The sequence below is a fragment of the Lissotriton helveticus genome, chromosome 4_1, assembly GCF_964261635.1.
Source record: "Lissotriton helveticus chromosome 4_1, aLisHel1.1, whole genome shotgun sequence".
Taxonomy (NCBI): Eukaryota; Metazoa; Chordata; class Amphibia; order Caudata; family Salamandridae; genus Lissotriton; species Lissotriton helveticus.
This window is the reverse complement of record NC_136063.1, coordinates 918,864,719-918,879,756: the sequence shown is the minus strand read 5'-3', so window position 1 is coordinate 918,879,756 and position 15,038 is coordinate 918,864,719. Positions and strand designations below refer to the sequence as shown.

Here is a 15,038-nt window from a genome sequence, read left to right as displayed (position 1 = left end):
TCGGTAATTGCACATCTGCATTTACCTACATCTCGGTACTTTTATTTTACCACCTCTGAAATACCGAGTCGGTATGATGCGGTATTTAAGAGGTGGTAAAATAAAATGTACCTACATCTGGCCCTTAGAGAAAGACATTATTTAAGGTTACCTACTAAACATTCAGAGAGACTGCTTCATTTTGAAATGTATTTTTCAGCTATCAACTGTAAAACAAGCACTATTCAAGGCATTTTTAAAAAGGGAGAATGCTATTGGCCGGTGCATATAGAGGCCTACAATCTACGGCTAGCTGTGCATGTTCAAACAAAAAAAATAGGAAAACGTGTTAATGCGACCATGTACCGGCAAACCAATTCTTGTGTGCTACAGAATACGGCCTCTAATCTGATCATTTCTTGCTTATGCTTGAGATTATGATAAAAATATAATTGCACTAAGCACAGATGACAAGTACAGATGATACTTAGGTCATGACTGAATCGCCCATATGAAATTTTGAAACCACCACTCATTATTCATGACAGACTCCTGGCAGAATGTTGAACTTGAATTGAATTTATTACATTTGCATAGTTACTTAAAACCATTGCAATATAAAATTCAAGTAAAACAATAAAATCATGATAAGCTATTATGTACACATTTGCAAAATTCATAAATCATTAAAAGCTTAGAAACAGTTAAATTATTATCAGATTAAAAGTGCTTTGTTCCTCGTACAGATAGCTGTCAATACAGGTTGTGCCTTCTGCCCGATCTTCATTGATCTGTCTGGGGAATGCTATTAGCCAAAAAAGCAAAAACAACAGGTGATGGACAGAATGCAGAACAATGTCACACATTCACCCCGGTACAGAGATCTGGACCTAAATCCATCGTTTTTTTGCTCACCATGCCTTTCCAGTTTGAACCCAGCTATATGCAAATCAGTCTTGACCCTGTGCCCCATGGGAACAGTCCAGCCCGAACTGCCAAGCCAGGTCCTCCCTGGACTGGAAACAAGCATCCAAGGACCGGTTTCGGGCTTTCAGCCCTCATCAGCCTGGATAGCTTGATTCCAGTGGCATGGAGAGCACGGTACTCACGTCTGAGCATACCGGTCCCACTCGGGGTGACAAAAGCAAAAACAACAGGTGATGGACAGAATGCAGAACAATGTCATACATTCACCCCAGTACAGAGATCTGGGCCTAAATCCTTCGTTTTTTTGCTCACCATGCCTTTCCAGTTTGAACCCAGCTATATGCAAATCAGTCTTGACCCTGTGCCCCATGGGAACAGTCCAGCCCGAACTGCCAAGCCAGGTCCTCCCTGGACTGGAAACAAGCATCCAAGGACCGGTTTCAGGCTTTCAGCCCTCATCAGCCTGGATAGCTTGATTCCAGTGGCATGGAGAGCACGGGACTCACGTCTGAGCATATCCGTCCCACTCGGGGTGACAAAAGCAAAAACAACAGGTGATGGACAGAATGCAGAAATTTGTCATACATTCACCCCAGCACAGAGATCTGGGCCTAAATCCAATGTTTTTTTGCTCACCATGCCTCACCATGCCTTTTGTTCCGCTTTGGCCGCCATAAGTGTGGCAGGGTATGCTCAGACGTGAGTCCCTTGCTCACTTTGCCACTGGATTCAAGCAAGTCGGGCTGAAGACGGCTGTAATGCCAGAAACCGGTCCTCGGAAGCTTGTTTCCGGTCCAGGGAAGGCATGGCTTGGTAGTTCGGGCTGGACTGTTCCCATGAGGCACAGGGTCAGACTGATTTGCATATAGCCATGTCTGAACTGGGGTGGCAGAGTGGGCTAAAGAACGGTGATGGATCAAACCCAGATCTTTTGACTGGGTGTGAGTGTTTGATTGGTTCAGATGCTCCGTCCATCACCACCCCCTGTTGTACCGCTTTGGCCGCCATAAGTGTGGCAGGGTATGCTCAGACGTGAGTCCCTTGCTCACTTTGCCACTGGATTCAAGCAAGCCGGGCTGAAGACGGCTGTAATTCCAGAAACCGGTCCTCTTGAAGCTTGTTTCCGGTCCAGGGAAGGCATGGCTTGGCAGTTCGGGCTGGACTGTTCCCATGAGGCACAGGGTCAGACTGATTTGCATATAGCCATGTCTGAACTGGGGTGGCAGAGTGGGCTAAAGAACGGTGATGGATCAAACCCAGATCTTTTGACTGGGTGTGAGTGTTTGATTGGTTCAGATGCTCCGTCCATCACCACCCCCTTTTGTACCGCATTAGCCAAAAAAGGGCATCATTAAAAGACCAAACCAAGCGCTTATATGAAGGCGTCCGAGCTCAACCTTATTGGGGGCAGTCTTGTATTATGATTTGAATTGATAGACATAGTTTTCCCAGATATTTTGGCATACGGCCACCTGCATGAGTTGATGACCTGACGGGCCACCCCATAGCCTGGAATAAGTTTAGGTGTACAATGCCAATTTTTTCTCTGCTGCATTTAGGAATCTCACTAGTCTACAGTTTAGTTGAGGTGTTGCTGGATCAAAGCATGCTAAAACTGCATGTCTCCTTGATCGAATTCTCCTTTAGTGCACGGGGACTTTTAGCAACTGTCTCCTTTCCTGTATCAACTCCTTGCAGGAGCATAATAAATGGATAATATCACCCTGGCCATTTTTGCACAGACTGCAAGATGTTAGAGATGGCTCCCTCTTCCATGGTGGAAGGTTCTAAGTGCATGGGATCAAGCCAAGGCAAAGTTTAACATTTTTTAATTTCTGTACTTTCGGGTAGCCCAAATTGAAGTATTTTTGGGGGGCTAAGACCTTGTAATTGTTCAGAGACACCCAGGTGTGCGATCTAGCTGAAAAGGCTGCTTCATCTTCCACCAACGCCAATTTTTTCAAGGATTTCCAAACTAATTTCTTAAAAGCTGGATGGTGGGTCTGTGTTTTCCAAAGGGCCAAGAGTCCAGTACATGCTAGAGCCTCCTGAAGGTAGCTTCTTGCAGGAGAATCCTCCCTCTGGTGGAGATCTTGCAATAAAAGCGGATTTAAAGTTTTAAGGGCCGATAGTCTGATCTTATTCCAGCAGTTGATGTATGTGCAGTATCTGGCCCATGATTGCTTTAGTATGCGCCTTATGTGGCCCATGATTGCTTTAGTAGGCCGAACTCCAACCTGATTTGGGCCGGGGAAGTGTAGTTTGGAAGGCTACACATGGTTCTATATGCTTTAACTAAAGTTATGTCCAGCAATTTAGCGAACCATAAGTTATTGTGGGTAGGATTTTAGCCTGTGCTACATTCAGGAGGGGACTCAATGTTGGGCCCGATAATTTAGATGTTAAGCTTTTCATGGTTAGTGCTAGCACCAGCCCCTTGCTTTTAATCTCTTCTAGGTGTTGGGCAAATGATCCTTCTTTGTCAATGTAGACACCTAGATACTTGTAGGCTCCCGCTGAATCTATTCATGTGCCGCCCAGATGCCAGCGTCCCACTTTCTTCCTTTTGTTGCTAATTGACATAGTTCTAGTTTTCTTTAGGTTAATTGACAGCCTATTTACTTCAGCATAATCCTGCATGCTGTTGAGAAGATGTTGCAAGCCAACTACTGTGTGGCTGAGCAAGATTACGTTGTCAGCGTAAAGGAGATTGGACAGAGTAGTGACCCCCCCCCCCATCCTGGGCGAGTGAGTATTGCTGGTGTTGAGTAACTGTGGTAGATCTGCCATGAATAAATGATATAACATAGGTGCCAACACGCAGCCCTGTTTAAGGCCCTTCGTTTTTACTTTTCTTGTCAGATGCGTCCCTGTACCTAGTTTCACCTGTACCCAGGAGTCTGTATGTAGGAGCATTAGCATTTTTAAAAGGGCATTTGGGATACCTCAGCTGACTAGCTTTGCCCACAGTCCAGATCTATTCACATTATCGAAGGCAGCACTAACATTGATAAAACAAAGGTACAGCTGCATTTTCTTCGAGACTGCTGCATCTATAAGCAGAGATAATATATCAAGATGTTCGTTGTTGTGCCTGTTTTCTTGTAGAAGCCTGTCTGATTTAATGGAATTATATAATTGATGTCCGCCCAGGCTATAAGCTCTTCCAACAACATAGCCTCAAAATATTTTGCCTTGTTGTTGATTAGTACCACTAACCGATAATTGCCAGGTGAAGCCTTGTTACCACTTTTGAGGCTGGGAACGATCGTAGAACCTTTCCATGAATCAGGGATAGCACCCCGTTGTCTCACTTCCAGGAATACAAGGTGTACACACCTGGCAGAATGTGCTATTGTGCTCTGGATCATGGGTCTTGAAAATGTATTTGTACGAGTTTTGTGGGGAGAAATTAAAATTAGCTATATGATAGTTCTTTACAATTTGCTTAAGAATAGTTAACCAAAAAAGTGCTCAAATATCCTTGTATGCCCTAACTTAAGAAAGAGACAAAACCCGAAATTTAAGGCATCGTCTAAAGTTTCACAGACAGGGTACACAGTCACAAAAGTGGCGGAAGTGCAGTCAGATATATTACAAGTCCATTAGACTAAATGGCATTCTAAACATAACAGATAAGACGTCCGCCATGTTTTCACCTCCCCTGTTTGGCAAACTCTAAATAGGCGTATTTGTTCCCTAGAAAGTCCACAATCAATCGATCAACAGCTGAAAATCGAGCAAATAATCACCAAGCCCTTTTAATGGGATTATCAGACACATCAGTTATGCTCTGAACCCTTTAAGGGACTTTTGGGTATAACTTTTACACATCAAAAAGTGCATAGTATGACCAATTTATGCAAATGAAAAGAGTGGCATGCTATTTATCTACTCCCAGTAGAGGCTCTGCATATCATGAGTGATGCTCTCTCCCACACATTTACTATATAACCATTACCGAGAAATGATACAAATGACACCCTGTAAACAATTCAGACTTATCAATTAGAAAAAAAATCTGATGTAGCCCAATGTGTCTACGAAAGTTCTAAAGGATCATTTCGTTTATTCTCCATAAAGGGACAAATAGTACATATACACTAGCACTCAAGTATTTACTTCACCTTAAAAAACGATGTTCCTGTATTGTCCAACTTTAATTCCAAAGGTTTATCAAGAATAAATAAATTTGCAGCACTGGACAGAACGGCGCCCTGCAATTTGGGTCTCTTCGAACTTGATCCTTCTTCGCTCATTAAATGGAAGGTTAAATTCTTCAGCGCCAGAGAACGCACACTAGAAAGGGTAACATTGTTAAATGAAGTTATGACATGTTCATAAGTGAAAATACATAGCTTTTACTCTGCACTGTTATTCACAACTGATGCCACCAATTTTAATGGACCGCCCGTTGACATTTCACACCGTGGCTATGCACTTGAAATAGATAATTTTGTAATGCACTTGAGGAAACCCTACCAGATGTTTTTGATGTTTTACTACGCGTGTTACTGTTGCTACTTCCTTGTTTTAGCATGCCAGCTTGCTAACATGCATGCCAATAGACGTCTGGGTCTGCAGTCTCAACTAGTCTATAAGGAGAGATTGCTCTAAGTAGATCTCAGTAGTCAGAATATCAGCAATGACAAACTGTCTGCACTTTAAAGTGGGGGCAGAGATCGCTCTGCAGACGAGTGTAGTGAGTGGCTGCCCCCACTTGCAGGTGGATATCTTCAGTGGTGGGGGTGTCCGGGACCTCTTTTATCCCTCCAGAGGGCTACCCTCAGGAGTGGTGCGCCATCAGTGTGCCTCATGCGGGCATGTTTGCTTCTACATGGGTGTCTGCATTAGGGCTAGTGTGGAAAAGCAAATGGTGTCCTCATTTGCATGGGGCCACGCACCCGTGAAGAGGGCATTGGCACTACATGTGTGGCAGCGCTTCCAGTTTTACAGAATTGGCAAAACAAGAGTCTGCAACCCTTTCTGTAATACAATAGTCCCCAGGGCTGCACAAAGTTGACACTCTCTCACTCCTTTTCACATTGCTACCTTTTATTTATTAATTTGTTATTTCTGATCTTCACCATGGCTCTGCATATCCTGCCCATATACCATGTTCAAAGATTTGTCAGTCAGTCAGTCAGTCAAGTATGCTTTATTCGAGGTAAGAAAACTCATAAAAGCAAAGATTAACTTCCAAACGAGAGGAGTTGGCTTAACGGCTAGGGCGCTCGACCTCGGACCTGGAGAACTGGGTTCGAGTCTCGGTAACGACGCCAAAACCTTCTGTGATTCTGGGCAAATCACTTAATCTCCCCATGCCTAAAGATGAATGTGTGTCCTCATGTAACGTAACATGTAGCGTAACTGGTGCTATGTAAAGCGCTCTGATACCCGATTCGGTTCGGGTCTCGTTCGCACTATATAAAACTCTGCAAAAAAAAGCAAAAAAACATGCTCTCACTTCTACTGTGGCTTTTAGGAAGCCAACTTTACCGTTTCAAATGCCCTTTGGCGGCAAGGGAGAGAAGCTTCGCCTCACCCCTAAAGGAAAGGGGGGGCCGCTCGGCCCCCACGCACGCATGCCTGGGCCCGGACCCCCTTTGCGCCTATGGATTGGTCGGTCCTGCCGTTGACCCGGAAGCGGTGTGAGTGCTTCCGGGTCAAGGGGCGGGACCATTAGGGGGTTTAAGAGCCTGGGGCGCGCGGGAAGCACCCTCTTTGTGCCCGCGCTTCCCAGGCTCACTCCTCGCCCCGCTGTGGGGCTGATAATTTTCTTTTATTTTTTGTTTTTCAGGTTGCAGTAAAGAGCGGAGCGGGAGCGGAGGTCGTTAGGAGTGGACCCCGGATGGTAGCAGCATCTCGCACTCTGCGGGCGTATCGTGGGACGCGGAGCACTACAGGAGCAGCCAGCAATTTTCTCGGGGCCGGTGGTGCGCGAGGTATTGTGGGGGCTGGGGCGGCTGTGGAGCAAGGATCGGCCCGACTGAGCGGCCAGCAATTTGTCTCGGGGCCGGTGGTGCGCGAGGTATTGTGCGGGCTGGGACAGGCGGGGCGGCTACGCTGGCCGGTTAGCTCATTTGGTTAGAGCCTGGTGCTAATAACGACAAGGTCCCGGGTTCGATCCCCGAGTTTTTCACCATTAAAATAGAAAAGTCATGCATTACAGTACAAGGCGTTTAAAAAACACCATATAGGGTTGTTTGTTAGGAGCTAGGATCGGCCCGACTGTGCAGGGGTGGTATGCACAATACAAACAAAGTACGTCTCGTGTGAAGCTAAGCAGGGTCGGCCCGGGCAAAAGCTGGATGGGAAACCACAGCTAGTTAAAAGGGGGGAAGGCATTGCAGTGCCTTATTATTGCAAGAATTGGTTTTCTCTGCTGAGGACTGTGTTTAATTAAGGGAGTTAATCCCCAGGCCTGTTATTAGGCAGCACAGGCTGGAATATTCAGTGAAAGCATAATTTCAAGGTACTACGGCTCATTGCTGACAACAAGCAGTATCACATAAAGTGACATCAAGAAGGTTTTTGTATTTTTAAACTGCAGGCTGTGTACATATAATCTAACCAAATTTGAATACTATTAGGGGAGGGGCTGCTCAGTGTGGGGACCAGGTGGGGCAGTAGGGGGGCTGTGTGTGTATGATAGGGGTGATTTGAGGGGGCAGCCCTCCATCATCCTCCCTCCCCCCCTACAAAGGACTTTGTCTCGTTTGAGCCAGGATTGGTTTTAACGTTTGTTTCATCGTAGGCTTACAGACAAGGGGCGCTGCGGACCGAGTAGCGGAGGAGCTCACGGTGGACGGCGGATTCCGAGGACACAGGCAGGCCTGCATTTCACTGCTTCTGGCGGGCCGTGGGGCTAGAGTTTACTCGCCCAAATACCCAGGCTAGCTGGGTGTGCGGTCACAGCTGCGTGGTGCTTACGGCCAGCCTGTGAGCCTCCAATTTGAGACAGGTACAAGGCACATTGTGCCCATAATTAACGTATTGTGTAGTGCAGGTGCTAGTAGTAGGAAATGTCTGGTAAACGGGGTGCAGGGAATTCGCGCATGGAGCCAATGTTTCAAACCATGATGCGCAGAATGTCAGCGATGGACAAGAGATTGGGAAAGGTGGATAAATTGGGAAAGACTGTGGCGGAATTGGGTGAGAGGGTTGATGCACAGGCAGGGCCATCAGGGAGGCCCAAGCGGATAATAGTGCCACCTAGACCAAGGGGAGAACTTGAGGCCCCACCTAAACGTGGCAGAGCTAAGAAGGGTTGTAGTCACCCCACCAAGCCCTGTGTAGGAGGGGGGTCCCCGGAGCCAGTCCCTAGCGGAGCGCCGACAGCACCTGAGATGCCCACGCCACCCCCACCTATCCCGATTAGTGTACCGGTAGCACCGGCTCCAGCCACGCCACCTATAAACTTAGTCCCGACAGTGGTCCCACCAGAAATTCCGGCCAGCCCAGCCCCGGGGGTGGGTCAGATACCCCCAGAATTGGCAGCACAGATAGCGGCAGTGCTTCCATGGTTGGGGATTGGGGGGATGTTACCCTCCGCAGCTGCCCCACGGCCGAGGCACAGAGAATGGTTGCGAAAATCATGGTGGCTAGGGGCGAAGGTAGCATGCGAAGCACACCAATTTCTCCCCAAACAGGTCCGGCGAGCAATGCGGGGACAGTCAAGACCGTAGAACCAACGCAACTCGCTGAAAGTGGTAAGGAGGTTACCTTGCCGGTATTAGGCGAAGGCACGATACCCTCCAGGGGGGAGAATTTGGCACAACATGTCTCACAGAGTGTGAAAGAATTGATTTGGGCAGACAAATATGTAAATATTTTCTCATTGCTGATTGACAACAGGGAGTGGGAATATGCCAAGTCGCAGAAAGATATGATGTCGCCTTGTGAATGGCGGTCTCAGTTGTATAAATTCAGGGTGGAGGAGACGCTCATCAACTGGATCAGGGCTTTTTCTGTGTTTGTGGCGGTTACCGCTGAAGGTTCCCCTTCAATGCAGGCGGAGATGGCTTGTTATCAGAGTAGGATTACAATGTTCAATGAGAATCATGGGGGGGGATGCATGGAAGGAATATGACATAGCGTTCAGGAAAGCTAGGGAATTTAACAAATCTTTAGCCTGGGACAAAGTTGACTCAATTTCCTGGCATTCTCAGTTTGAAAGGGGGCAATCTGCAGGCGCTAGCACTAGCTGGAACAAAGGATAATCGCCCAAGCCCCAGCAGCCCTTTCAGCAGCAGTTTCGGTCATCGCAAGGGTGGGAAGTGGCCAATAAGGGCAGAGGTAATGCAGGCGGGAAGGGCGTGTGCTGGGATTTTAACAGGCGAACATGCACCAGGGCACCGGGCACGTGCAAATTCAGACATGCGTGTTACATATGCGGCCACCCTTCCCACCCAGAAACGACATGCTGGTCAAAGGGTAGTACTTCAGGTAACAGGGGGATAAGGAAACCAGAATAGCGGGGAACACCCCAAGGTCGCGCACTCCCCTATTGACGTGTTGGCTATGATTCCTTGGCTCAATAGATACCCAGACCATATCTCCGCAAGGATGCTGCAAGAAGGTGTCACACACGGTTTTCGGATTCCAGCTGGGGGTTATACCGGGACACCGCAGTGTAGGAACCAGTTGTCAGTTAAACACAATCCTGGGGTGGTAGCAAAAAAAATTGAGAAAGAACTGTGCCTAGGTAGAGTAGAGGGTCCTTTCCTGGACATCCCAGTACCAAATTTTGTCTGCTCACCCCTGGGAGTGGTCCCGAAGAAAGAAAAGGGCGAGTTTAGACTCATACACAATCTTTCAGCACCTAGGGGCTTATCATTGAATGATGCGATTGACGAGAACATTTGTAGTGTGAAATATGCGTCTTTTGACCAGGCAGTAGAGATGTTGAGAGTTGTGGGCCCCGGGCCATTGATGGCGAAATCAGATATTGAGTCAGCGTTTAGACTACTGCCAATGCATCCATCTGACCAACTCCTGCTGGGTTTTTCCTTCGAAGGCAAATATTATATGGACATGTGTATGCCCATGGGCTGCTCCATTTCATGTGCTTACTTTGAAACATTCAGTTCTTTCCTGGAATGGGTTCTGAGACAATCTACGGGCCACCAGCATGTGATGCATTACCTTGACGACTTTCTTTTGCTGGGGGTGGCGGGATCACAGGAGTGCGCGTGGGCATTGCGTGAGTTTTGTGTACTCATGCGTGCTTTTGGGGTCCCGCTGGCACCAGGAAAAACAGTGGGGCCATCTACATGCCTAGAATTCTTAGGCATTGAATTTGACTCCGTTGAAGATTGTTTCAGGTTACCCAAGGAAAAAATTGCGAAGTTCAGGGCAGCCCTTCAACAATGTTTGGTGAAGGAGAAAGTCACATTACAGCAGTTGCAGCAGACTGTTGGCCAGCTGAATTTTGCATTAAGGGTCATCCCTATGGCACGCCCATTTTCCCGCTCAATTGCGCAAGCCATGAAGGGCCTGCAAGACAAGCACCATCACATGAGGCTGTCAGTCGAGGTTCGCCAGGACATGCGGAAATGGATTGCATTTCTGGAGGATTTCAATGGCAGAGTACTGTGGGGTGCCCCCACGGTGACCTCAGCAGAGTTAGGACTATGGACTGATGCTGCTGGCAGTGTAGGGTTTGGCGCCATACTTGGCAACAAGTGGGTGGCACAAAGGTGGCCCAATTGGTGGGAGGAAAGTGGTCTGACAACAAACATTGGGTTCCTAGAACTGTTCCCAATATGGGTTGCTTTAAGGGTCTGGCCTGATCAATTGTCTAATCGATCCGTCATTTTCTGGTCGGATAACATGACTGTAGTGGAATGCATCAATCAACAGGCAGCACGGTGTAAGTTGATACTCCGCCTTATAAAGGAGATTGTGCTAAGATGCATGAAGTTGAACGTGCAATTCAGGGCCAAACATGTTCCAGGGGTCTTGAATAACGCAGCTGACGCCCTTTCTCGCTTTAAGATGCAGGTATTCAGGGAACACCTACCAGCTGCAGAGGCCTCCCCAGCTCACTTCCCACCAACACTTTGGCAGATTGGTGCCCCCAACTACAGGACCTCGTGGCAGCCAGCCTAGCTCCCAGGACCAGGACAGCTTACGAAGGGGCGTTCAGGTCTTACTGTAATTTTCTGGGAAAGGATTGGGAGGCCAAATGGGATCAGGAGGCAAATTTTACTGGGTACATGGACACATTGCACAAGGAGGGGAGCTCAGCTGTGACAGCTAGCAGACACAAAGCAGCTGTTTCCTTTTTCGCACAGACAAAGGGGGCCAGGGATCCTACGAAAAGCTTCTTATAACAAAAGGCGATGAAGGGGTGGCGGCGCCTACAGACAAACACCGCCGATGGCAGAAGGCCAATAGGTCTAGAACGGTTGGCAGCGGTGTTGCTCGCCCTGCCTGACACATGCAGCTCTTCGGGAGAGGTACTCCTATTCAGAGCTGCTTTTTCCCTGGCATTTTACGGGGCATTGCGGGTAAGTGAACTAGTGGCTAGCAACAAACTCGACAGGTTATGTGGCCTGCAGCTGATAGATACTACTATACGGGGCGACTCAATGTGGGTTACCATTCGGATATCCAAGACTGATCAGGAGGCCTGTGGTGAGAGTTTGGTGCTACACCGGGCACCGAACAACCTGTGCTGCCCAGTGTCCATTGTGGAGGCTTTCATCAGACAACGGGCGGGTGAGGCAATGGGAGCATTGTTAATACATGCAGATGGTACCCCATTGACCAGGTTTCAGTTCCAAAGAGTGTTAGCGATGGCTATCGCCAGAGCAGGTTTGAACCCCAAGGAATTTGGAACACATTCTTTCCGGATCGGGCCGGCACTCGAGGCCACTGCGAGAGGATTGCATGCCAACAGTGTGAAGAGGATTGGGAGATGGTCTTCCAATGCCTATAAGCGTTATGTGTGGCTGCACATGTTGTAAGGGTCAGTTCACCCCCCGACACTTGCCTTGTTTATGTTTATCTTTCAGTTTCTCGGGCCTGTGACGCAGGACGGAAACTACTACAGGGTCAGCAAATGCAACCATCAACATCTCGGCAACGGCAAGAAGACAAGAGGAGGACGCATGTAGTATGGGTGGTTGGTCATTCTTATGTGAAGCGTGCTAAACCATTTTTCCTTTCAGGAGGGGTTAGACGGAGGGCAGAGTGCGGGGGGTTCAATGTTTCCTTGCATGGCAGAGGGGGGCTCCGCCTTAGCCAGCTTAGGGGCTACATCTCTGACTTACTCGAAACACACACCCCATCGCCCTCAGTGGTCATTCTGCATCTGGGGGGGAATGATTTGGTGACGCTAGGCAGAAGGGTCTTGTTGGAAGGGATTATCTCTGCGGCAGGTTGGCAGGCGAAGTTGTTACCAGGTTGCACTATAGTGTGGTCACATTTGATACCTAGACTTCAGTTGAGGGGGGGTGAATCAGTTAGGGCGTTGAATCGCTCGGTAAAGAGGGTCAACAATAAGATCGAGAAGCTGTTTCGAACACCTCACCTGCAGAGTATCCCACATGGGTGCATTTGGGGAGATCAGTTCTACTTACGGGATGGGGTCCACTTGACAGAAGCAGGTAATGACCTACTGGTAAGGAACATACTGGCATGGTTAGAAGGTTTTGCTAGGAAGGTATGACCTTTCAGTGTAGACATTTTGGGGGGGCCAGATAGTCGGTCAACTATGCTGGCCTGTGGCGGTAAGGTCATAATCGGTGAGCAAAAATTTAAGGTCCTTAGGGGGCGGCACCATTATCGAATGGGGTTGCCCAGCGGGAGGTGCCACTGGTCTCTCCTAGAACTTCAGGGGCAGGATATCCGCTTGCTTGGAAGGGTGCGGGGGAGGGAGTCACGCTTTCCTCGGGCTGGTAGCCACCCCGCACATACACTATGATGTCAGCAAATGGCACGAGTGTAAGAGCCCTCATTTTTGGTTAAATGGAGTTCACGGAGCGTACGAGGGTAACCAGGAGAGGGACGAACTCTCCTGGTAACCGGGCCCTTGTTGCGCATGCGCACTCAGGTGTGAGGGCGTAGCTGGGTAAAGGATCTGACACCGGTTAACGACCTTGCCGTAGGCCCAAAAATTATTAGAATGCAAAATTGAGATGTAGGATGTTAGATTCGGTTAGGAAACACGCTGTATTAGACATTTGTTAAGGTTAGCCCTTCATACCCGTCTACCTTGCTGTAAATCTAATGTCTGAATTTTGCATTTAATAATTGTGTAAATAATGTTTATTTTACTCACTTTTACTCTGTTTTCATATTTTAATAAATACGGGCGGGGGGTCGTGAGACCCCCTGCCTTCCAAAGAATTCTCTTGCCTGACTGATTACTACGTGGATGGTAAATATTGTTTGCATGATGAGGGGGGTGGTCGGTAGTCCCAGACCATGTCCTTGAGGATGCATCAATCAGGTGTGTCACCTTTTTTGTATTGTTGCTAACCCGCAACTGCCCACGAAACATGGCAGCCAAGGGAATTAATGTGACCCGGGGACATCATTTAGCCTCGTCTATACGTTTTTCGCTTGGATTTTAACACCCACATTTAGAAGTAAAATTGACAAACATACCCTACATTCTTTGTTTGGGTATCACTGTTATCCTTGCTTCTGACATGGTAAGGGGAATCTTTACAGCCTTCTTTAATTGCAGCATTTTCCCTTTGTCATTTTTTAAAAATGGTAAAAACACTGGTGGTTAACATTGACGGTAATCACTAATTTGGCTAAGTGGAGGCATTTTTAAAAAAAACACAAACATAAAATACAGAATATAAAATATGTTGCCGCTTAAGGGTATGATATCAATATTTTGGTCATTTTTTACATGAGAACATTTAATATAAAAGTGTTCTGAGGATCAAACATGTACACTGAGATATTCTACTGTTTACAGATGTCAAATAAATCTGCAAGACAAAAAACTAGAATGTCAAAGTAAGAACACCCTGCTGCCTCGTCACTACCCTCAACCCAGCGATGGGAACAAAAACAATTGTAAAATGCTGCTGCAAAAGATACAAATTTGTGCTATAAGTAGTTGAATCACTCACTTGCTGTAGAAAGCCTATTGGTTGTAAAACAGGCAAGGTAATTTGCAATTGAATGTGCTCGCAGACATTCAACATCTATGCAAGATACACAGGCAACATTTTCACCCGTGATAGCCATGCACAAATAAGCTCAATCTCCCAACCTATATGCAGGATTTCCTTCACAGCTGCAAGGAATGTTTGAGGAACGTGGACTTCTCCTGAAATGGCGGGCGTCAGCTACATGCATAGTGAAGGCTTAGGGGCCGATTCCGATTTCGGTTGGAAGGGCCCCGAGCGATGGTCGGAGCCCTTCCGACCGAACCAGAATGTGTTGCCCGGATTCCTTTCCGACCGAGATATTCTGATGGGATTGCGGACGACAGGCCCGGAGAGCCCGTCCGCCGTCCGGAAATCCCTCAGTACTCCCCCGGCCGCCTCGTTGCGACTGAGGGAGTACGATGGCAGTTTTTCACTGCCTTTTCGTGCCGGTTTTTCCGGCACGAAAAGGCAGTCAGAAACTGTCTTTGGGGGCCCCCAGCAGGGCCCCCATGGGTGCGAGGCTGCCGAATAGCAGCCTGGGGCACCTATGGTGCCCCTCTGTGGATCCCTGCGCCCAGTGGTAGGCATCTTGGGGTGCCGGCCACAGGATGCAGGGATGAACTGCACCCCTGCTTTTCACAATGCAAGCATGCATTCCGCTCAGAATGCATGCTTGCATTGTGAAGTATACGAGTGCGACCGAACCCTGTTCGGTCGCATCGTACTAGCTGGGCCGTAACTGACGACCGCAGGTCGGTCGGTTATGGCGCCTGACCGATGTCGGACGGCCCCTAAGTTACCACATGGAGGTTAAATAATTCATACTCCAGTCAAATTAAAGACCAATAGGTGGGAGCGTTGTGCTTTTAGGTTCCGTGTCGGTGGGCGGTCAGCTGCATATTCCAAAACTAGATTAATGGGGTTAATGCCACAGAACACCAGAACCCCCCTTCAGTTGATAGCATCTACCTGACTTCTTGCTTCAGCAACTCACGTAGTCTCTCCCCACCC

General features: G+C 47.9%; 1 protein-coding gene across 3 annotated transcripts in view; it reads right to left on the bottom strand.

Annotated features, from left to right (window-relative positions):
* RTTN (rotatin) overlaps positions 1-15,038 on the bottom strand; it is an 891,871-nt gene that overhangs the window by 495,635 nt on the left and 381,198 nt on the right. For all 3 annotated transcript variants that reach the window (XM_078687523.1, XM_078687524.1, XM_078687525.1), the window contains one exon: positions 5,034-5,205. In XM_078687523.1, the coding sequence (XP_078543649.1) occupies positions 5,034-5,205 (172 nt within the window). The remainder of the gene's footprint in view (positions 1-5,033; positions 5,206-15,038) is intronic.